The 23701-nt window shown below is 45.4% G+C and overlaps 1 protein-coding gene across 1 annotated transcript in view; it reads right to left on the bottom strand.

The window, feature by feature from the left end:
• Nucleotides 1–913: 913 nt before the first annotated feature.
• The window catches only part of ADRA1D (adrenoceptor alpha 1D), a gene marked incomplete at both ends in the record, with an annotated part of 45442 nt that continues 22654 nt past the window's right edge, over nt 914–23701 (bottom strand). Inside the window, one exon of the mRNA XM_082050222.1 lies at nt 914–1482. Within this exon, the coding sequence (XP_081906348.1) occupies nt 914–1482 (569 nt within the window). The remainder of the gene's footprint in view (nt 1483–23701) is intronic.

Raw genomic sequence — 23701 nt, 5'->3', positions numbered from 1 at the left:
ATCTTTATTCCATGTTGTTTGAGAGAGACAACAAGAGCAAGAAGGGGACAGAAAAGGCTGGGGATGACTGACACCAAAAGGAGCTGCTTTCTCTATTGTAGAGGGTTGCACACTAGAGCAAGGCGGGTTGCATTTAACTGGAAAGTAAAATGAGAAATGCATCACAGGTTGGAATTAAAGAAGAGAGACCTGCACACCCATTGGCATCAGCGTATACACCTGGACTGCTTCTCTGGCCTGAAACTGGGTTACGTGGAAAGGGCAAAGCTGTGGTCACTGCAGACATGGTGGCTGAGAGCCAGGACCCCACCACCCTGCTTGGGAATACCACAGTCTGCTCGCCCTCCAAAGCAAAGGTCTCGGCTGGAGGTCCCGCTCAGCCCTGTGGACCTACAAGCTCCCAACCCATTATCTGAAGGATAAGCTGCCAGTTACTGCTCAGCAACATCCTTTCTAGGTGCTGCCTCTGGATGGAAACGTGATCACATGGACTAAGGCAGGGTTGGCATCTTTCAGGGTTTGATCTTTCCATTAGATTTTGCAGTGGTGTTTTTAAGGCAAAGGAGACATGCTGGTTTCCCTTAATTGCACGGATTCTTCCAAAGTCAAAGATAACCATCCACTGGAGGAAACAACTCTTTTCACTGGGCCACATCCACATATCCACCCCACACCTTCCCCTCTTGCTGCAGCTCATTGAAATGGGATACACCATTGGCTCTTTTTTGAGGAACCCATAATCCCGGAGAAGGGGCTGACCTCTGCATGGAGGATGCTTGTATAACCTTTGGGCAACTGCATTTTATACCTGATTGCTGCTTCCAGTCTGCCTGACAGACCCACAGATGGTATCCCTTCATGTTTCCGCTAGATGATACCTCTAAAGAAACCACCGACAGCTGTCCCAATGGCTTCAAATATCTGTTTCTCGCAGCCCGCAGCAGTCTGTTAAGTCATGGGTTTGATAGTCAATGGTTTCCACGAAGTCATGAGGGATCCCAATAGAAACAGACTCCACCTCTGTTTTGTAGGTGGCTGTCACCCCCCCTTTGCTGGAACCACCCCGGATTTTGTTAGAAAGACTGTTCATCTTCTCCTTCAGCTGGGTGGATGCTGGTTTCTGGAAAGGAGTGAGCATTTTCCAGCCCTTGAAGCTGAGTGTTCGCCTCTTACTGGCCCTCTCCTGCAAGGAGGAGTTAAATATGAACGAGCTGTTCAGGGTGTTAATCCTGGGCCTCAGGTCTGTCTCAGAGTCTTGCATTGAGCTGTTCACGGAGGCCCCTCGCCAGTGGTGGTCGTAGACACGCCAGATGGGCCGTCTTCTCCGGTGGCATTGGCACTTGAGCAGCCTGATGAAAGCTCGCTTGAACTCTTTGCTGGAGCATGGGTAGATGATGGGGTTCACGCAGCTGTTGAAGTATCCCAGCCAGAAGATGACCTTGAAGACCATTTCGGAGGGCTTCAGAGATGGGAAGAAAGAACCTTGGAAGAGATTAAAAGAAACATGGTTAGAGGAAGGGGAAGGGTATGGCAGCACAGGGTAGCAAGGGTCGTGGTCGGCTCAGTCTGGAAGAGGTGATACCTGCAGAAAGGTGTGATTCTGCTATCAGGCCCTCGGCTAGCAATGTCACTGCCACCAGAGTGAAGATCTGGCCACTGCAGGACTGCAAGGCATCAACCCTAAAGTGATAATGATGGATAATACCATGTCTTTGGCAGGAACCTCATACTCCACTGCAAAAGGGCTCCCAGCACCCTCAAATACAGCTGTGAGCCATCAAGTCAAGCCCTTACAGCTTGGAGGGAGGCTGTTAATTTTTGTTGCTGCTACATGAGCATGAGGGGTTGGGGGCTGGAGGATTTTTCTCACATGTGTCTCCAGACCACCATCCAGCTACACCCTTGAAGTCCAGAATGCACTTCAGAGGGGAAAATCCTGGTGAATGATCCAACAGCCACATGGCAAAACTCGTTTTGCTCACTGTGGGTTCAACTATCCTGCTCTGAATTGATGCAGGAGACTTGCACCCAAGAGTTATTTTCCACACCTGGGAACCTGGCTGCCTCCTGAGATCCTGTAGCGAAGTTGAGGGCATCATTTTGGGGAATAGGTTCAGTGGTCCCCATGCCTCCCTGATTTATCAACCAAGGTAGCCAGGCCCTGTCCCCTTCCAGATCAGATGGAGAAAACTGTTGCTTGGATGTTCTGCAGGGATCGGTTCTTGGTGCCTGCCTCTTCCTACGTGTGGCACTGCACAGTTCACCACTGAGACGTAAAAGGATGGATACAACCCTGTCACCTGCACTGACGGAAGAGCAACACCCCTTCACCTCCTACGCTCATGTGTTTTGTATCATCAGTGTTACACACTCGCTGTTCAAATTTTGTGGTGATGCTAATGTGGACTCTTAAAGTGGGCTCAGATAATATCCACCACTCCAAGCTTGTATCTGCTACTTGAAAAAGCTCTTTTGTCCACCCCAACCCTATTTATGCTTTTGTGCTGGAGATTCCCAGTGTTTTTCTTGGTGAAAAAGCTGGATTTTTTTTTTGCAGCCAGAAGATGTCAGTGTTGCACCCACATGGCCCTATCACTTCTCTTTCCCCACTCAGATCCGAAATAACTTTCTGACTCAGCCTTAATTTCTTTTAATTTTAGCTCTGGATGACAAATAGTACCACCATGTGACTGAGTGCTAATTTGTATTTTAGTAAATAACATTAGCTCTGGATATCATTATTATTTTCCCTGTGCTCAAAAGCCTGGTGTCAAAACAGTAAAACAGGTGCCAGGAGACAGAAATTTTGGACTGACAATACATAAAAGCTCCACAAGCTGTTTGCTGGATTAAAAAACCATCAGCCAGGAAACCCAGAACACTGGTTCCAGCAAAGTCTCATCCCTAAAAAGTGCAGAAGTTACAGCCAGACTCAGCGTTAGGTATGTGGTCTACTGCATCACTGGCAGGTGGGAAAAAAGACAGATCTCAGCATTTTCTGATGGTTAGGCAGGGAAAACAGAGATGCAGCCGTGCAACTTAAATATCTGCTGAAGGCCAACCCCTGTCTTAGGGCTGGAGTACACATTGGCTGTCAATATGTGCTGAAGGAGGCGTTGAATGGGGACAGTAAGGTCTCCGTGCTGGAAAGACCTGGGTCTTTTATGGAAATGAGTGGTATTTGCAGTTTAATGAGCAGCCGCTGGTGTCGTAGCCTGTGGTTTTGAACAGAGCAATAACACAGGAGTTGGGTTTTGTAGAAGCAATGACTCCTCCTTAGTTGTTTTTGATTAAAAGGGTGAGACACTGAACAGGATGCCTAGAGGAGCTGTGGATGTCTCATCCCTGGAAGTGGTCAAGACCAGGTTGGATGAGGCTTTGAGCAACCTGGTCTAGTGGAAGGTGTCCCTGCCCATTGCATGGAGAGTTGGAATTAGATGATCTTTAAAGTCCCTGTCTGCCCAAACCATTCTATAATCCTATGATTCTGTGATTCTTTCTGGGACAGCGGTGAACTTCGTAGGTTGCTTATAGGCTGCTTGAATCACCACATATGTTTCTAACCACAGCAGAAACACCACCCCCAAGTGTTTAGCCAGGAGCTTCTAAACATCTCAGTGGTGCTGGGAGCCATCCCTCTTTGCATTGCATGTAACATCTCCTCTCTTCTCCATATGATGACGCCTTTGAGCCTTCCCCCTTCTCACGCTGCCTCCAACCCACCACCATGCACCATCTGAAGCTTTGTGCAATGTGGACCACAGGTGGCTTTCCAAGCCCAGCATCAATTTCTCTCCTCAGTATCAGGTTTTGGCAGTAGGGGGTGGGTCTGTGTTCCTGCCCAGGTTCCCCCTCTCTCCATCCTGCCATGGACCAGCCTCTACCCACAGCCCTGTCCTCTCTGCAAGGTGATCCCTGGCTCTCAGCCCAAAGGCATTGAGTTGTCCCAGCTTGACCCTGCCATAGCTTAGTGTGAGTGTTTGGGGCCATGTAAGGTGAAAGACTTCATTAAGCATGTAATCTTGCTCATTCCTTTGTCAGGGAGAGATGTCCTGCCTCAGTTTCCCCTCTGAAGAAAGAGGCCAATTACCATGAACTCTTTCACAGCGTTGCTGTGAACCCTGTTTGCAGTGCGCACTGGGTTCTCAGAAGAGCTTTATGTAGCATTTTTTTAACTTTGAGAGGAAAAGAAAACAAAAAACTATGGTAACAAAGCAAATAAAAGAAGGGTCTCTTTAGAAATGAGACTCATAATTACTGCTTGAGCCGTGCTACTTAAGAGATTGGCGCTTGCTTAAACAGCCTGATGGCTGTTAAAATAATAACTTATATCCAGCATTTAGCAGTTCATTGCACTACACAGTTTCTGTACTACATACTTTACCCTTTTCATCCAGATACAAAATACAAATTGAAAAGAAAAAAAAAAAAGCTATGAATTCTCTGAATTTCAACTTTGGCTGTGTTTCACCCGCTAGAACCTTGTGTACATCCGAAGACAAGGGGCTCATTACCATGCAAATAAGAGTGCCCCTTGGAAGAGACGTGTCCTGAGTACACCCATGGTTTCCTCATTTGATCACACTGGGGTGAACAGAACTAGGCAGGGAGTCCCCAGAACAGGTCCTTGGCTGGTAACTTTGTACACGCTGGAGCATCAGATTCTTTCGGTAGGCACTGGGAGGCTGCACATAAGGAAGAGCTGTGGGGCCTTATTTAGGGAATGAGTAAAGAATGGAGAAATTAGCTCTTGCTTTCATATGCATGAAAATGCAACAACATTTTGAGAGAGGGAGGTTTTTTGCACTAGGCTTTCTAACAGTTACTATATAGTTGTTATACAGTTACTACACTGTTACTATACTCCTTTCAGAACTTAAAAGGAGCCAGTGAGAAAGATGGGCTCAGACTTTTCAGCAGGGCCTGTTGTGAATGGACAAGGGGTGATGGTTTTAAACTAAAGGAGGGAGATTCAGGCTGGACATGAGGAAGAAATTTGCTACACTGAAGGTGGTGAGAGCCTGGCCCAGGTTGGGCAGAGAGGTGGTGGATGAACCATCCCTGGAGACATCCCAGGCCAGGCTGGACAGGGCTCTGAGCAACCTGAGCTGGTGAAGATGTCCCTGCTCATGGCAGGGGGGACACTGGGGGAGCTGGGAAGGTCCCTTCCAACACAAACTATCCTATGATTCTATTATTCTGTGATTCTATGATTCTATCCTATATAGTAGTATAGATGTTGTTAGGATGTGTGGAAGACAGTACCGAGTAACGGACACTTGAAGAGCTCAGGAAACATACTCAGATGTGTTCAATGTCCAGAAACAGAAAATGGGAGTAAAACATCAGGTAAAACAACAGAGAATTATGCACCAGCACTTTAGCCTGACATCTCAGTATAAGAGCCCTTTTTAATGGTTTGCCTCCAAAAGCACCAAAGCCAGAACAGGGCAATATCAAGGAAAGAACAGGAAGGCCAAATGTTGCAGTACTTGTGACACAATACAAGTTTGTGAAATCTGGTCGTGTGTCAAAGCAGCGCTGCTCCTATTCACTCAAAATCAGCCTGCTGGACACCTCTCTTGGGCATCCAGCTCAACACAGAATGGCAAAGCTTGCTGTAGTTTCCAAAGGAGGAGGTGCTGACATCCACCTTGGGGACATTCGTCCACAGGGTGGTCTTGGTGTGGTGAGCAGCAACACTGTGTGTGTCCTGGGATCCAAGAACCCCCTATTGTGCTGGAGCGTCTGGGACCTCAGAGCCCTCACAGGGAGAAGACAAAGGAGATTTGGCTTGTCCATGGATCCTGGTTGTATCTCAGTGTAGGATACTCCCAGGTAGGGTTGAGTGCAGAGCCTCATCCTTCATATTTCCTACTGTCTTGTTGAGAAGGATCTATGTTGGCTTATAGAGATCCTGATGAGGATTTCGTCTTGTCCTCATAAATAAAGATTTTATAATAATACTGCTGGAGGGCTTGAAATTCCTTTCGGGGTTTTATTCCTTTCAGCATTTTATAAAAGGTCATTCCACATCTTGCAGAGTCTACATCCTAGTGATAGAGCTGGGTCAGATCAAGGACTGCAAGTCCTGTTTTAACCATACAGAATTATCTTCAGGATCATTAAGAAATTAAGAAAGCTGCAGGTGACATCAGGAAAAGCTGTCCCCATCGTGCAGAGTGACTGGACTCAGTCTAAACATGATCCGAAGATTGAATTTCATTTTTTTTGGTGTTGCAACATTAAGCCAATAAGATATGTGCTCTGAAGTAAAAGCTAAAGAGTAATTTATTTGTGGTTCTTATGGAATGTGTGTGTGTGTGTATTTGTGTAAGCAGCACATGCATATGCATTTGTGTACTGTGTGACTATATTTTTTCCTAGGTAATATCACCCTGCTCATATCTGGGGAAAAACCAGCCAAGTACAAATACTGTGACATGCTGTGTTGGGTCGCTAGTGGATGTAGTCTTCCCTTTACATATCCAAACACATATCCCATTTTGTTTTAGATGGTTTGAGCACAATCTCATGATCTTTCCTTGTCTGCACTTCTCCACCCTGCCCTCCCCATGACTCACTCGAAGGTGATATCACTGGATTGTTTGGAGAGCTGCTGGTCCCAGCGCTCAGGGCTCAAAAAAATAAAGCAAAACAAGAAAAAAGACAAATGCAAAAATGAAAATGGACCCAGTCCAATCTAAATTCTGGCCCCCGCTCCCAGTATGCAGCCAGAATCTGTGAGCAGGCTTGCTTTCTGCTGCAGTTGGCAAGGGCATCTTTGTTTTAAAAGGTCCCTGCTTTACAGCATGTCCTGAATAGTCAACGGCACAAAAGTGCTGCAGATGTAGTAGCAGGTGGGAAAAACAAAGTGCCAAAGTCGTGCCCCAATGCCATCCCACCATGAATGGGAAATGTGAGGACCAGCAGGGTTGTTCACACTGACAAGGGGCCTCACAGTTGCTTGGTGTGAGCTTTGTAAGAAGAATGATCCTGGACCAAAATAGTGTATGAAGAATTGGACTTTGAGGGTGTTGGTGGAATGCCATGGGGAAGCTAAATAGTGAGCTATTATTCACTGCCTTTTCCACAACAAGGGGCATTACTGGAGATGAAGAATGGTGGGTGGTAGGTTAAAAACAAAGATGAGGAGATGGTTCACCTCACAGCATGTTGCTCAGCTGTGGATGTCCCTGCAGCAGGAGGTTGTGTATGCTAAAAAATGATTGGCCAAACTCATGGAATAATAGAAGAATTCTACCAAGGTGCAAACCACTCTGTTCCTGAGTTAGAAAGCTCCAGAAATCCACATAAAGGATTAGGTCCATGGTGGGGACATGGACCCCATCACGAGAGCTTCTCCTGAATGTGACCTCACTGGTCAGGAGGGTTCTTAGGAGACACTCAGGATGTGTCAGAGCAGAAAGTCAAGAGAATCATAGAATCATAGGCTTGGGTTGGATCATTGGGTTGGAAGGCACCTTCCCAGCTCCCCCAGTGCCCCCCCTGCCATGAGCAGGGACATCTTCAGCAGCTCAGGTTGCTCAGAGCCCCGTCCAGCCTGGCCTGGGATGTCTCCAGGGATGGTTCATCCACCACCTCTCTGGTCAACCTGGGCCAGGCTCTCACCACCCTCAGGGCCAACATTTTCTTCCTCATGTCCACCTGAATGTCCCCTTTTTTAATTTAAAACCATCACCCCTTGTCCGTTCACAACAGGCCCTGCTGAAAAGTCTGTTCCCATCTTTTTTATTGGCCCCTTTTAAATATGGAAAGGCCACAATAAGGTCTTCCTGGAGCCTTCTCTTTTCCAGGCTGAAAATTGCCTGCTGGTTTAGAAGAAACCCTGACATAGGATGCACTATATCTGCTGAATCTCACTGTGGGTTCTCATGGTCAAAGAAACAGTCAGTCACCTTTGTTTTTTTTTCCTACTGGCTCTCACAAAGTAAATTAATTAAATCTGGGCTAAAATAATAATGAGCTGCTACTTTCTACTCATTACCCAGCTTGCATTCTTCCTTGCCAGCTCCTTTTTGGGCTCCCATGATAGAAAACCTCCCTTATGTGGCTGCCAAGCTCTGGGAGAATGGGCTACATATCAGCAAGGATCTCTGCTTCTGTGTGACACTGGGAGCCTCAGCTTCTGATGGGTCTTTTTCAACCTTCTTCATCTGCTATTTACCAGTTCTGCTGGGTGTCTGTAGGCATTTCAGGGTCCCTAGAGGGTTAACACCTCCTTGCAGCTGGTGGCATGTCTTGAAGTGATGGAGGAGTTCACTGCCCTCCTAGGACAGATCCAAGAGCTGCTTGGCGTAGGGAGGAGGACAACATGTTCACAGTGACTCCAGCATTTTCCCAGGGGGATGATAGCATGGGGATATCAAGTGGAATTCCTCAGGCCTGTGAGCCTTCCAGTTGACCCCATAAACAATGTCACAGATAAGCAACAGCTTCCGTCACGCCAATGAAAGCCCCGATGACCTGCTTGCATGTCTCTCTGCGCGTAGGCATGCCTGCTTGCTCCAACTTCTGCACCCTGATCTGGCTGAGAAGAAAAGCAGGAGAAGCCATCACTCCCCTACCCATTTCTGACCTTCTAGGCAAACCTTGTCCCAAGTTGATGGCTGGAGAAAGCCTCTTGGAGACCCTTCGGCCGTGTCAAAGCCTATGGTGGGGTGTGCATACCTGACACGTAGTGTCCTCGTAGGAAGAGAGGGCAGCCTGTGGTGTGGTGGGGCTCAGGGAAGCATGGTGTAGGTTGGGGGTAGTGTGGAGGTTTCAAAGGTAAGAGAGATCAGCTTGAGGGTCTCAGAGCTCTGAAAAACATGAATGCTCCCAGGCTGGATCTCAAATTTAAGCACTGAGTGTGGTTTGCCTGTCAGCGAGAGAAGGATAATGCAGCAGGCCCTTGTCCTGATAATTTGTCTAATTCACAGTGGTCAAACCTGTCTCCTAATCTCTTGGCAGTATGGTCCTTGTGATATCTCTATAGATTTCCTCTAAATCGCAGGACTTTGGCTGAAATTGCCTTCCATTCCCTTCAAATCTCATATTGGTGCATTTCTCAAAGCAACCCCAGGATCTGGACCACTGATGGGAATCACTGACATGAGGATGTTTCCAAGTTATCAAATTTCCCCAAAATTTTGGGTATCTGTTATGAGTCATCTCACTGAATTTAGGTACCTGAGCAGGTCCCTAGGCTTCTCTTACAGTCAATGGTTTAGTCAGTAGACTCTGTGCAGAGGAGGGAGTGATCCCTCTTGTCCTAAAGTATAAGGCTGTACTGGGCAGATGGATCACACTAGTTCTTAGATATGGACCCAGACTCTTGCCTCATGGGCGTCCACATCATAGACATCCAAGGTTACTCCTGTTGGATTTCACCCTTAATGTCATCAGTATCTGGTGGTCTTCTCCTCTCTTGGGAGGTGTTGCCCAAACTTCCCATACCTCAATTTCTCTCCTGTGCAGGACGGGACTTCCATCACTGGAAGAATTTCACCAGTGAACCTTCCACAATGGTGAAGGATGACACAGTGAAGAGCCCCGTGGGTACATTGTTACCTAACAGAAAGCTAACAAACAATTTCAAGTTTTGGGTTGTGCACAGTGCTAATTTGCTTAACGAGGTCTAGCTAGACCTCTCCAGATAAATTTGGTTCAGGGAACAGTTCACTCCAGAGGCTGTTCCCAAAAGGCCATAAGGACTTGACTTTGACTATGCAGTCCTCCAATGTTGTCCCTGCAGGCTCTGCTCCCTTAATTACCTCCATATGCCCTCACGCCACATCACAGGGAATACATCTGTTTCAGACTGAAGATCCACTCTGGTGGGCTTCCACACGACACCCTCTGCTCTTCCAGAGATTCACAACTCCCACCAGAGAGTAATTATGTTGTAGGACCACTGGGGCACTGTATGGGGCCTGAGAGGGCTTTCGGCCAGGTATCATAAAGTACTTAGTGTGCTCTAGTCTGCTCTACAGCCCTTGCTTTGGGGGCTTGCAACCATAATCTGGCTAAAAAATATAATAATTAAAAAAAAAAATATATATATATGTACATATGTGTGTGTGTGTATTAGCAGTATAGGTGACCCCTAGTAGTTAGCTTGGCTCCTGAGCAAGTTCTAGCTGAACTTGTGATTTGCTGGATACTGCTGGGAATGTGTGTGACGGGGCCCAAAGAAAGTTCAATGTGCCAAGTTATTTGGGAGGGCACTGACCCTTCATTTGGGGACACATAGCTGAAAGCAGAAGCACAAACCCCCCTCCAAAATTCATTACATTTATTGCATTTTCCTTCCAAGATCCTGGATGTACCACAGTAACACCATGCACAAAGCTGCATTGCATAAACTGCTTTGTATCTTTCATTATAGATCCATAAAGAAGAAAGTATTGCCCAAGATAACAAAAGCAAAATCGATTTATCCCTAGGGATTGTGACCTACCACTGCACAGAGGTTGATCTAAAGATGCATAGAGCTCTGAGTCTGTAGAAGGGCCAAGAAGGGATTCTCTTGTTTTCCAGCTCTGTAGCTCTGTGGGATGATGACAAAACCATCCTTTTGAAGTATACATGCCAGCAGGATGACAACTGAGGTTTTTCCCTGCTTCTTGATTTTAAGGGGAGCTCTGTAGACCCTACTCAGGAAGAAAGAGTCAGAAGAAAGGACGAGAGATTTTGAAATCACACCTGGACACTGCAAGCCAAGTTCACTTTATAAGAAAGCTTTCCAAGTGGTTAAGGCAATCCTTTTACGAGGGAATGAAGATCAGGACCAACTATCTCCTTTGCATGTTGTGGGAGGCAATGTTGGCCCATCAGCTTTCTCATGCCTGTGATGAAACCAGGACCTGGGTTCTGAGGACATCAATCCTGGGCCACCTGGTGAGCTCATCATCATGAGTGCTTTTCTTGCTCTGTGGTGAAGAGTGTGGATGGTTCAGTGTTGAAAATGGACTGTACAGAGGGTAACCCCAAGCTTGATGTTAGATATTGTCCTCTCCATGCCCTGAAACCAAGCTGTCCCTAAACACAACCTCAACACTGCCCTGCCCAGGAGAAGCCTTTTCAGCTCCTTGGTTCATCCTCCAAGAAGGGCTGGGTAGCAGATTCAGGGACACAGACAATGTAGAACATGGCAGGGTCAGCAGGAAGACGGACTTTGAAAATGGGCCACAAGATTAAAAAGAAGACAAAGTTGAAAGCTTTTTTCATCTCTCTTCTAGTACAGTCTCCCTTAAAATGTAATATTTTTTGCAGTGTTTCTTATGCTCGGGAAAGATATATGTGTATACAACTTCCTTAACTATTCACAGCTAATTGTCTGACTTCAGCCCCAAAGGGGACCTTAAAACAAAACTTAAAATCATGAGACTCAGCAAAAAGATGTAAATAAAATTAGGAAAAAAAAAAAGAAGTCTGGAAGATTGGCCAATCTGGCAAATCCGAAGGGAAATATCAGGAAGGTTCTTATTTGCCAGATGCAAATGAAGAAAAAAAAAATATGTCCCCAGAGAGAAGGAAAAAGTCAGGGCAACTGAGTCACATGTCAAGAGCTCTTGTCTTGCTGTCTGAGCAGGAAGAAGACTGGAATCTGTGTGCTGATGTTAGAGTGAGCTCAGCAGAGACCACAGTGAGATTCTTGCCTGGATGGTTAAACAGAGGAAACACGCTTGGGGCAGCCTTTGAAAAGAAAATTTCCATCTGGCTGAGGATGTGAATGAACAAGCGGCTGTGCAGGGTTGCTAGGTTCCCTCTGGGGCAATGCAAAAAACAGCGTGTCATTCAGAGAGAAGCACTCCCGGGGCTCTCCATTCTGCAAACGTGGGAGCGTCCTGAGCATTGATGTCTTGCTGCATTTGCGCCTGGGCATCTGTTCTCTGCACGATGGCATCTCCAGGACACTTCTTGGTGACACAGCCAGTATGACCAGCCCTTGGGAAAGGGAAGCATTTACAGACAAGGTGACTGGGTGCCATCTGCAGCGGGAGTAAGCCTTAGGTAGAACATCTCACAGGCAAAAATCCAACTATAGGCATATGTTGCAAATAATAATAAGCAAAGATGCTGCTTATTCAAGCTCCATGACTCAAACCGTATGATGGCAAACCGTGTAAGTTCTCTTCCATCGATAAATTTGTCTTTAGCTAATGGCTTGCATAATGCTCTCTCTCAGTGGACCATAACCCTTTGCAGTAGGAGGTTATATCCTTTGCTTCCTGATGCTTGCACTGATGTCTCACTGGTGTGACTCAGTTGGTTAAACATAGGAGGACACAACTAATTTAGACACCCCAATCTACTGCTAATGTTTAAAAAGGGTTTGAGTCCTCTGCAAATTGCCCCGCATCAGCCTGATCTGTGCAGGTGCCTCAGGGACCCTGGGGTGGTTCAGGTCACACTAGAGACTGATGTTTAGGCTACTGAATTGAGCCCTGGATGTCTGGCTTTTGATCAGGCACCAAGTCCAGCTCAGCGAAATGAATCTCATACAACTGGTGACAAACTACCCTGGGCTTTGACCTATCAATTTCCCAATCAAACCTGTGCTGTGCCAAGTCAGTGTTGGGACCACAAAGACCTTAAATCTGGTGCTTTTGTGCACAGAGAAGCAAGAGAGGTTGGCTACCGTTAACTCCTTGCTTTGGAGTCTTGTGCAAAGAGGTTTGGAAATGCAGTAGGTCACCTATGCCACAATCCAAAAGTCTTTCCTCTCTCTGTGACATGAAGAATTGCCTCAAGTGATCCCTTTTTAGGAGATATAATCAGAAGGTGTCCAGCAACACAAGGCATCAGTATGATCAATATCTGCTGTGGGTTTCTGCTCCCTTCATGACGAGCTGTAGGATTAGTCAGGAACGTAAATTCTCACATGAGATTTCTCAGGAATGAAGGCAAAATTCAACATGGGGTTGGTTAAGAATATAGCCTTAACGCTTCTGTTTGTCCAAAGACCCCTGTAAAAGGAGATGAATGGCTTACGAGGAAATGTTTACTTCTTTGAGGTCCCAACCATCTTCCATTGGCAATCCAGTGGGTCTGTGCTTCAGTCTTTTGCTCAGGCACCTCAATGACTGATGAACCAGCTGAGACACTATCCTGATATACCTTGAAACCATCTTACAGGGTTTAACATTCAAAACTTGTGATAAACAGAGGGAAGAACTGATGCTCTCAGTTGGGTGGAGGTTGTAGACTGTGGAAGGGACAAATATTGGAGAGGTTCCCAACAGACCTCACACTGACATAACGTCTAATGGATATTAGGAAATGTTGCATGACCTTAATTGTTAAGACAATGTTTCTTTCATGGACTACTCTAAAATATCAACAAGATGCTCATGATCATTAGCATTGTTATTTAGAGAGACGAAAATATTGTATACAGAGGGCAGAGAACTTAATTAAATACATATTGAACTAAGAATAAACCCCAATAACCAAGGAAAACAGATGCCAGAAAGGACTCTGGGAGGTCACTGAGGCTTCGCCATAACAATGTACTAGAGAAAACTCTGGGTATTTTAATGAGAGGAACAATGACAAACTTCTCAGCAAGATGGGCAAGTTAGTGGAGGCACTACTGTGACTTAGCCCTGTGATAACTCCTTTGACACATATTTCATGGAATGTCATCAAAACTTTTTTGGTTTTTTTTGCAGGGAAATTGCAAATATGTTTCTTCACCCCTTGCAACAAAGAGCTCCCTGCTTCTAGCAAATGGACATGGTACAAGGATTTAGACCAGCTGTTCTCCAACTCTGAACCTAAACCTGTTAATCCTCATAACGCCTTTTGGCAGACTGACCGGCTCCCTTATAAACTGGTTTTCCAAGAACTGTTTCCTAAGCCTTCATGGACCATCAAGATCTGGAGACCACAGTTTGGGAACCACCGTTCTAGACTATTGGTTCTCGCATTTATTGGCAGACAGAAAGGCACTTTGTGATAAGCACTCCAGACGGCTTTTTCTGTGCAACTCCAATTAATACCTTCCTTAAAGTTCCCTTTGCAAGTAGGTGCTGTTCCTCTGTGTCTACTGCAAACAGAAGCCTGACTTCAGGTCCTCTCCATGATAAAATGTTCCTTTCTATCAAGCTGTCTCCTCTGCTCTGGTCAGAAACATTGAGAAAGTCTATTTTTTCCAACTAAAGAACAAGCTTGGGAAATCCTGCAGAAAAGGAGCGGAGGGGAAAGATTCTCAAACAAGTCATCCAAGCCTTGGAAAACCCACTGTGTTTGCTGGGTCGGACCCAAGACTACGCTTTGTTTTTCCAACTCAGAAGTTCTTTTCTCTGCACTTGGTTTTCTAAGAATGTGAACTCACCCACCCTGTCCTGTTTACAAGCTTGTAAATATGTAGATCAGATTTGGCTGCAGGGTAGGCCTTGGAAGGGCTGAATCCTGCTGGGAACACATGGCATTTTATGTACAGTGAGGCCAGATCTAAGCTGCGCAAAGGAAAAAGCAATTTTTCATTGGGCCCAACCCAGGAAAAAAGTCTCCCCAGGGCAAAATGTCTGACTTTAGTTTACAGTGCGGAGTGAGCAGAACTCACCTTGGGTGGGTAGGTATCATGAGGACCCAAACAGAGATAAGACCATTGATCTAGAAGGATGCTACAGTGGAAGGTTTACTTAAGCTGATTGTTGGCAACGTTGGTGGCCTCAAGTCTGGAGAACTTACTAGTGGCGGGACGCCAGCGTTTGGAAAACACGCTATCAAGGGAGGTGTGGGAGCTTCCTCAGTGCGTTTCCACCGTGCTGGGTCTCAAGGACATTCTGTTTATATCAGAACTGGGCAGACAGCACGTCATCAGTCATGGAGCCTGGCACCAGCAGCCTGTACCCCCCTCCTGGCATCTCCAGCTGTGAAGGATACTGAACAGCATCCTCCAGAGCACTGGACCATAGGGCCTGGGCACCATGACGTTGAGGAGGAAAGGGTGGGGAAGAAACGCTGGGGGAGGTTGATATTTTCAGCTCTAATGAAAAACCGGGACCAGCGTGCAGGATCAGGAGGGGCTATTCAAGACCAGCCAGCCAACTTCTTGTTTCTTTTCAGGCTTGAAGGGGAAAATCCTCCAACGCCTGTCGTGTTTCCGCACTCAGCTCCAAGGCACAGCCCTTCTTGTGTTAGCTTGCATGGAAAAATCTGCGGAGTTTCTCATCACTCACCTACTCTTTCTTTCTTTCTTTTTTTTTCCCCAGCAAAAAGGGAAACTTAAAAATAATATTTCCTTCTTTTTCCCCAACCTGGAATTATTCAGAGTAGATAGGAAAGAATTGCTCTGTCTCTCCCCAGCCCTGAAAGCCAACTTTCAGCTGATATCAAGCTCTAAAAACATTGCACTTCAAAAAGAGACTTTTACCCCTTCTCAGAAAACAATGCTTCAATGTAGCAAGGCTCCAAAAATATAACTGGAATGGTGAGATAAGAACATCCTCATCACTCCCGACAGTTCCTGAAGCCTTTAACTCAAAGAGATAAAGTCTTCTGTTCAATGCCACATCGATCGCCTGCAAAAGATCCCTCCTGCTCAGTCCTTTTCCCCAACTCCACAGGAAGGGTCATGACATCTGTCTGATGTGACCAGCTGTACATCTCTTATCTGGTTATTCGACAGTGATGCACTTAAGCTGTATCTCTACGGGTACAGTGAACAGGGACAGGATAAGGGACCGGATTTACACTGTGGGGCAGCCAGGCTGTTAGCACGGACCCTGGTGTTACTTTGGTGTGGACATGGTGCAGTGGGTAGCAGAGCCAATGAGTGTACCTGCATGCAGATGCCTGTTCGGGAGGGTTTAATTGGGGCAATGCCAAGCACATGGCCAACAAATAGACCCTGTTGTCTTTTATTTGCTAATGTTGAAATGATGGGGGGACCACACTTTGTGCTAAGTGCTGTATGCACACAGAGTGGTGGAAAACCAGCCCCTAAATGTGAAGTTTGCTACCCAATCCTGAGCAGGGGATTCCTGCATGCCTGCAGCACACACGAGGTTTGTACCCCAGGATTTGTGATCCAGAATTAGAACCATAGTATCACAGAAGGGTTTGGGTTGGAAACCTTCCCAGCTCCCCCAGTGCCCCCCCTGCCATGAGCAGGGACATCTTCACCAGCTCAGGTTGCTCAGAGCCCCGTCCAGCCTGGCCTGGGATGTCTCCAGGGATGGTTCATCCACCACCTCTCTGGCCAACCTGGGCCAGGCTCTCACCACCCTCAGGGCCAACAATTTCTTCCTCATGTCCACCTGAATCTCCCTCCTTTAGTTCAAAACCATCACCCCTTGTTCTACCATAACACAGTCTTCTAAAAAGTCTGTCCCCAAATATGTCTGGCAGTGTGGGTGGGAGAGACTGCACAGTTTGCACCATGTCAGGGGAGGAGATATCTTGCAATATCTGGACCAGAGCAGTCTCCAGCAGAGCCAGTGACATGATACAACCATGCACAATGGTGTCAGGACCTGTCAGTGAGAAGGAGTGACAAGCCCAGAAAATCCAGACTGCTGGTATTTTTCATTACCTGACCAATCCACCTGAACCTCATGGCTGAATAGAAAAGTAAAATGACAGAAAAGGCAAAAAACATCTTCCTGGTTGTCTTAACCACAGCAGCTGACTTGGGACAGGCATGAAGTCAAGCTGGGAAGGACCAAGGAATGTAGAGGCGGGCCAGCCATCACATCACAGTGGCTTGTTCAAGGTTTACAGACACATGGATTTTTGAGGACACATTTCAGAATACCAGAAACTTTCTGCATTGCCTGGTTTAAATGCCTGCACAGGGCAATGGGATCTGTGCTGAGAAAAGTGTCTCAAAGTGCCTCATTACAGTGATGAGGCTCATTCTCCACTGACACGCTTCCTGCTCCAGCTCTGCCCTATCTCTATTTATTTTTTAATCTCTGATTCTGAAGGGAAAGGATGGAAATTTGCATTCAATTTTCATGGCAATTTGAGTACATCCCAGGAGATATCTGCCTGCCTGTCTCTTGCCTTTTCATTAGACAAACAAGCCTTTTTGCCTCCTGTGCTCTTCAGTCACTGCTCAGAAGTAACAGCCATGGGATCTGGGGTGCACTCCCTGTCTTGATGTGGCCTTGACTCCTCATTAACTTTTGGATATGCTAATTTTGCATATTCACTTCTTGTTCCAGGGAAGTGACCCTAAGTGGACTTTCCACCCCTTCTTAGGAAAGTGCTGCTTTTGTGAACAGCCCTTGTCAAGACTTGTGCTATCCCAGATACTTATTATCTCCTCTTCCATCATCATCAAATAGTTTCTGACTTGCCACTTCCCTCTTAGGAGACTTTGATGGTTCCTCATGTCAAGAGAACAAAATACATGCCATGTATAACTTGCTTTGCTTGTACACTTCCACCAGCAGTGTTGTCTAAAGGTGAGGACTCTGGGGGTACAATGGGGGCTCCCAGTGGGTCCCCAGGATGTCTTGGTCTGCAGAGATGTTCAGTCTTGTGTAATGAATCTGTGGCTGAGTAAAGAGAGTCTACATTTGCTGTGAGACAGAAACCAGCTTCCCTACAATGCAAATCCCCTACAAATGGCCTCCAGATATTCAACATGTTAAAAGGAGCAGTTTTCCTGGCAAGTGAAACCATCTGTCTCAGACAACACCAGTGATATGCTTTTTTCAAGACTATCAACTTGCTTGCACCTAAACATCTTGTAATACTGAGTTAAGCTAAGCCATCTAATGATCCCTAACATGAATGTTATGGCACAGATTTTAAAGGAAGCTACACATTGAACTCTCATTAAACTCATGTATATTAAGCATGAATATATCTTCTGGACATGAGGGTTCCCAGTATCAATCCCAGTATAGCATACATTAGCAATACCGTCAGTTCTGGATCGGTATTGTTGCCCACCCTGAATAGTCACACGTGGGAACATTTTGATGAAATGATTCTCTAGAGGAATATCGTAGAACCGTAGAATCATTTAGGTTGTAAAAGACCCTTAAGATCATAAACTCCAACTGTTGACCTAACACTGCCAATTCCACATGAAACCGTATCCTAGGTGCCACATCTATACATCTTTTAAATACCTGCAGGGATGTCTTTCCTTCTAGTAACAGTTGATGACTTGCTCTTACAGCTACCTCTCTCACAGAAAGACTGTCAAGGTTGTTGGTGAAAAGGCATGTATGAGCCATGTAATAGTAGCATTTCACAGAGCCTTAGTAACAATAACACAAGCTCAGATCATAAAAAGAGCTGTAACCGATGAACCAGACCAAGGAAGAATGAAAAATGGAGGTTGCTTGTATGGAAAATCATGTTCCATTTCTGTGCCCATAGTGCAGAAAAGAAACCAAGGAGATGGAAAATGTTCTGAGGAGCTCTATAAGACAATGCAATGGTCTGGAAAACTTGACTTAGACCATGAGATTAAAGGATCCTGATCTATTGGCATTATCCAAGAGAAATTGGAGTGACTTGCTCATGCATTGCAGTGAAACACAGGGGAAACTGTTTCTGATAACAAACGTATCTTTAATCTAGCCAAGAATGGTAGAAAAATTTAATAGCTTGAAGTTATAGCTAAATAAATTTACCCTGGAAAGAAAGCAGTCATTTTTAATAGCAAGGATATAAAGCAACTGGAAAAAACACAACTAGAGACATGCATTCTCCATTATTTACAGTCATGAGTTAATGCTGAGTGTCTTTCAAAGGAAAAAAAAACTGTTTTTGAGTAATGAGGGAGTTGGAGAAATTATTGAACAAGGCACTTAGGGTTGCAGTTGTCTGTAAATCACAGTAGACAGTCAGAGTAATCCCTTCTAGCCGTGCAAACTGTGACTATGATTAGCAAATTATATTCCAAAATATGGTAGGTCCTGAATATAGAAGAGTTGTAAAAGTCTGCATGTCACAGAGGATCTGCAGACATGATAAGTACAAGAACTGTTTGAGAAACAGCTGATCTGTTCAAGAAACTGCTATAATTGGGAATAGCAGTGGACCTTTGTTCCCTGCTGGAAGATCTTTCCTCGTGTTTGACACACATATGCTGCAATGTCTACATTTCTATGCATTGGCTCTTAATTAGAGGAACTGACAATGAGTCAAGCATGTGTGTCAAGGGGTTTTATTGAGTATAATGAAGGTTTTGCTTGTTGACGATCATATCAACATTTAATTAATTACAATGCGCTACAACGCTGATATTTGAAACCAGTTAGCCTCTCCACATGCTCACGTCTAGAGCTAATATAATCCGGTGTGCTAGGAATTACCTAGAGCAAACAAAGCTGGGGGGAAATAAGCATCGCAGAGCACTTTCTGGGTTCTTCCTCTCAACATGAGCTGCTACCTCTTGCTGGAACTAATGGCAGAGTCTGCATGGACCTGTGGATGCCACGAGTAGAGCCCTGAGGCAACTTTGAACAGTTGTTAAGGTCCCAGCAGCATTAAAGATGCATTTTTTTGTCACTGCTGAAAAAATCAATGCATGGCACGGTAATACAGCTTTGCAATGTTGGGGACTCAAGGCAGGTGGTGGGAGCAGCCTGCAGTGTCCTCGTGTGTAAAGTTTGGTGCCTGACCACCTGCCCTGCCTTGTATTTATGGGACCCACAGCCCACCTAGGAGTGGTTCTGAGGATCCCCAAAGGAGCTGGAAGAGCAGACGTGTTGATGTAAAACTCCATAAAAAAAAAGCTTTCCTAATAATATCCCTTTATCCTGACTAGTCCTGCAGAAAACGTATAAACAAGTTCAAGAGAAGAAAAAAATCTCAACCAACCAAAGTGGCTTATTAAAAAAAGCCTTTTCCCTTTCCCTTCCTACACCTAATGCTTTCTCTCTAGAGACTGTGCTAAAGCCTCCATCAAAATATCCCCAGTTCCCTGTCAGGGCAAACAAACAGCCTTGGGCAGTGACCGTCCTCCATGCTTTCCTTTCTGTGGTTGCATCTCACTGTCACAGGGACTGGTGCCAAAGGACACACGCTTGTTCTTGGCCATGTCCAAATGAGGAAAACCAAACCCAGGGCAGCCCTGTCCGCAAGCACTTGGCAAACTCTGCCAGTTACTCGGTGGCACTGGAGTCCTTGCACAGCGTCAGTGCCAGGACTGGGGAGGTTTGTGTCCTGGTGCTCTCATCATCCTGCATCACTGCTCCTCTTGGTGGTGGGTAGGTGATCGCCTTCTTTCTCCATTTCCTCTGCCCGATTGCCCTCCCTAAAGTGTCAAGATCACCTTATATGCTGTTCAGTGCTGGCTGCCTGTGTCCTTTTCCTTTGCTATGGCCCTGCCACCCTTAAGGAGCGAGGTTGACGTCTTCTGAGAGCCACAGAAATGGACTTAACCATGCCAGAAACCAGCCTGATCTCCCAGGTAAGCCACAGGGACAAAAGCAAGTGGTGGGATGACACCACAGCTGCTTTCATATTTTTTTTTTCAAGGAATATACTTGTTTTCTCTCGGTGAAAATGTCTTAGCCACATGAAGGTAGGTCAGAGAGAAAGCAAGGAAGTTGTCCTCAGATGTCTCTCAGGGTGAATGCATCTGTCCCTTGTCTGCCTCCCCGTGTAAATCCATGCAAAAAAAAGGTTGTTACTGTGGCTTTTTTCACTTTAGCTGAGCCCTTTGACTCCAGGTTGGAGGTATGGGCTTTGCCATAAAAAGATCTCAAATTCCATGACTGTAGCACAGGAGCATCATCTCGGATATTATTTTCTCCTCCCTGCAAGTGTGAGATCTGAGACTTCAGTAATCACCACCTTGCTACTGTCCCTTGGAGAGGTCCCTTTCCCTCCTGCTGGCCCAGAGGAGATGGGGCTGCTCTTCTCAGTGAATGTCACCTGGACCACTCACTGCAAGATGCTGAGGAAAATCCTTGAGAGGTAGTCCTTTCAGAACCCAACAACTCTCCTGGGTCAGACTGGGCAGCTAGAGCTGGTCCACTTTTTGAAATTAAATGAACAGTAAGAGAATTTAAAATAAAAAAATAAATAAAACAAAAACGAAAAAAAAAACTAAAAAAAAAAAAAAAATCTAATAGATTGCCCACGATGCTTTTTGGGGTGCAGAAGAGACAGGTTGAAAGCCTGAATGTGAAAGTGGAAGGGCATGGTCTGGGACGTGAGACTCTCATACCCCTGGGAAGAATGTCAGCAGAAAGCTAGGAGAGAAAAGGGTAACTTTTTTTCAGTGACATTTTGAAAAGCGCTGTGGGCCAACAAACACATTTTCCTCGTTGTTACATCTCCAGCTGAAGCTGCAGTGCTGGACTTGTCCCAGATGGCTGGAAAGTGGGATACATGAGGCTATAAAAATCATACCCACGTCTCAACACTCCTCAAATCTCTTTTTCTTACCTCTGTGCCCCTTTTTTGGGAGGAGCAGACTTGTGCTGAGGATCCAGCTGCAGCTCTGCAGGCTTTGCAGAGCCTGGCCTGGCTTTGTGTCTCTACTGCCTGCCAAGCAATCACTGCTGATGAGTGCCTTAATAAATACAGTTTATTCCAAGTGTACCTTGGATGCTGAGATCTCTGCTGGGCTAAGCCTGCTGACATGCAGAGTGACCTCCTTGCATTTGTCTCTAGAGGAAAGCGGATAAATCCCCTGATCCCAGCTCTTCCAATGTTGTATATGCCGATGGATGCTATCCCCTAATTATGCATCAGGCCACATAGCATCACTTGGATACCCTGGTCTTTTTAGTATATGCATCTGGTTTGCAGAGTGCATGACCCGAGATAGTGGGAAATGGGGCAGTAATTACTGTTTAAAGTCAGACAACTCCATTGTTGTTCTTATTTAACTGAACCAATCCCTTACTTAAAACCCTGGAGTGTGTGAGTGTGTTTGTGTTGGGGTGTAGGCATGAAGAAAAATGTGTTTGAGCTGTTGTTCCCATAGATGTGGCCCAAAACACAGAGAGTATATGAGGCTTGACACTTCTGCCTTCAACCCTGAATATCGGGAGGTGATGCCTTCCCTAGCACCCCTAAGTATTTTTGCATCTTCCCATTATACTTGGAAGACCCAAGTCACTCTACTCCACTGTTGATTTTACACTAAAGTAGGGCTTATTTGTTCCCAAAACTGCACACAATCATGTGGCTGTCCAGTGTCTAATTTTGAGGGCTGAGCCTTTAAAAGTGTATTTTGTTTTTTCCTGCTGTCCTCCAGGCTTGAAAACTCAGATTAGCTCAGCTGTGCTTGCCCTGGTCTGATAGCCTCTTTAATACCCCTTTGAAGTAGCTACAAAACAACTATACACCACTATTACTAGTACCATTAAGTCCATGTCTGAGCAGAAAAGAAAGAGCTCCCTTCTAGGCACGGAGTTAAGCCTAGGCTGACCTTGAGTCCAAGCAAACACATTTCATAGAATCATAAAATACTTTGAGATGGAAGGGAGAAACAACAAAGAGCATGGCATTGATGCCCATCTCTTCCAAGGCACAGCGGAGGATGCCGTGGCTGAGCATCACATGAAGGATGATATATTTTTAACAAGTTCATGATATTCACTAGTTGTATATATATATATAAAAATATTATTAAGTCAAGCTTTAATCTGTTTTAGAGATAATTACTTCTGAATATCACATACTATGTTTTCATGCATTTAAGCTCCAAATGAGATAATCTGCACTTCTTTGAAAGTTCTGCTGCTTGGAAACACCTTCTGGTAAACCACCCTCTCAGCCAACTCACACCATAAGACAATCAGTTCAACTTTAGGGAACGGGTGCAGATATATGTGTTGTGTGTAGGGGAGTCCTAGGGTAAAGAAAATCAGTTTCAAGAGACTGAGCTAATGGAGCTATCAGGAAAGAAGAAGCAAGTTGGATGGTAGGGCTTTTTCCTCCATGTTAAGCCACAGAAAACAGGCTTGTAGAGATGCATATACTGCTTAAAATACATTAAATAGCAAAATCAGACTTGCACACTGGAACCAGTTTCATAGCATGAGGTCAACCGGTGATTCCATGTAATGTAAAGACTTTACTACATACTCATAACACAGGTCAGATGCAGTTTCTCTGACATGAGGTCAAGTGATGGACCAGATCATCTCTTAAGACAATTTCCAGCCTGAACAATTTATTTTTCTACAAAGCCAGTGGCACAAATCCCCATGATTTTAATATGACAAGATGGGATTGTTAAGATTCAGTTTTTGCAGAGTGTATCAATCTGTGCTTGGGAACAGAGCTATCTGGAAATCCAGATGCCTAGTTTGTGGGAAATTCCAGTGTTTGATATTTATTTTATTAAAAAAAAAAAAACCCAGAATGCAATAAAAAAATGATGAAAATTTCCGATGAACCATAAATTAAAAAAAAACGAATTCTGAGAACCTGCCACGCACACTGTTGTCTAACAGGGGTGTATCTCTGGAAACCTGACAACTACCAGCTAAGGTGGAAACACTTGTTAATCCATGGGGACAGCCATGCCAACAGTCAACCACCACTAGACAGATCTGCACCGTGAGGATGTCTCCCTTTTCTCCTCCTTCTCAAGCCTCCCCAGCATCAGGGTACAGAAGATGGAAAGTCCTTGGCCAGCTACATTCTCTGGGCTTTCCTTGGCCTGAGTGACACAGAGGATCAGGCAACAGATCCTTGAAATTTACGAATCTGGGAGTCTGAAGTGTCTTAAAGTACTCCAAATTAACATACTTGT

Source organism: Streptopelia decaocto, assembly GCF_964273445.1.
Source record: "Streptopelia decaocto genome assembly, chromosome: 4".
Taxonomy (NCBI): Eukaryota; Metazoa; Chordata; class Aves; order Columbiformes; family Columbidae; genus Streptopelia; species Streptopelia decaocto.
The sequence above is the reverse complement of the archived record's forward strand: the minus strand, read 5'-3'. Positions and strand labels throughout refer to the sequence as shown.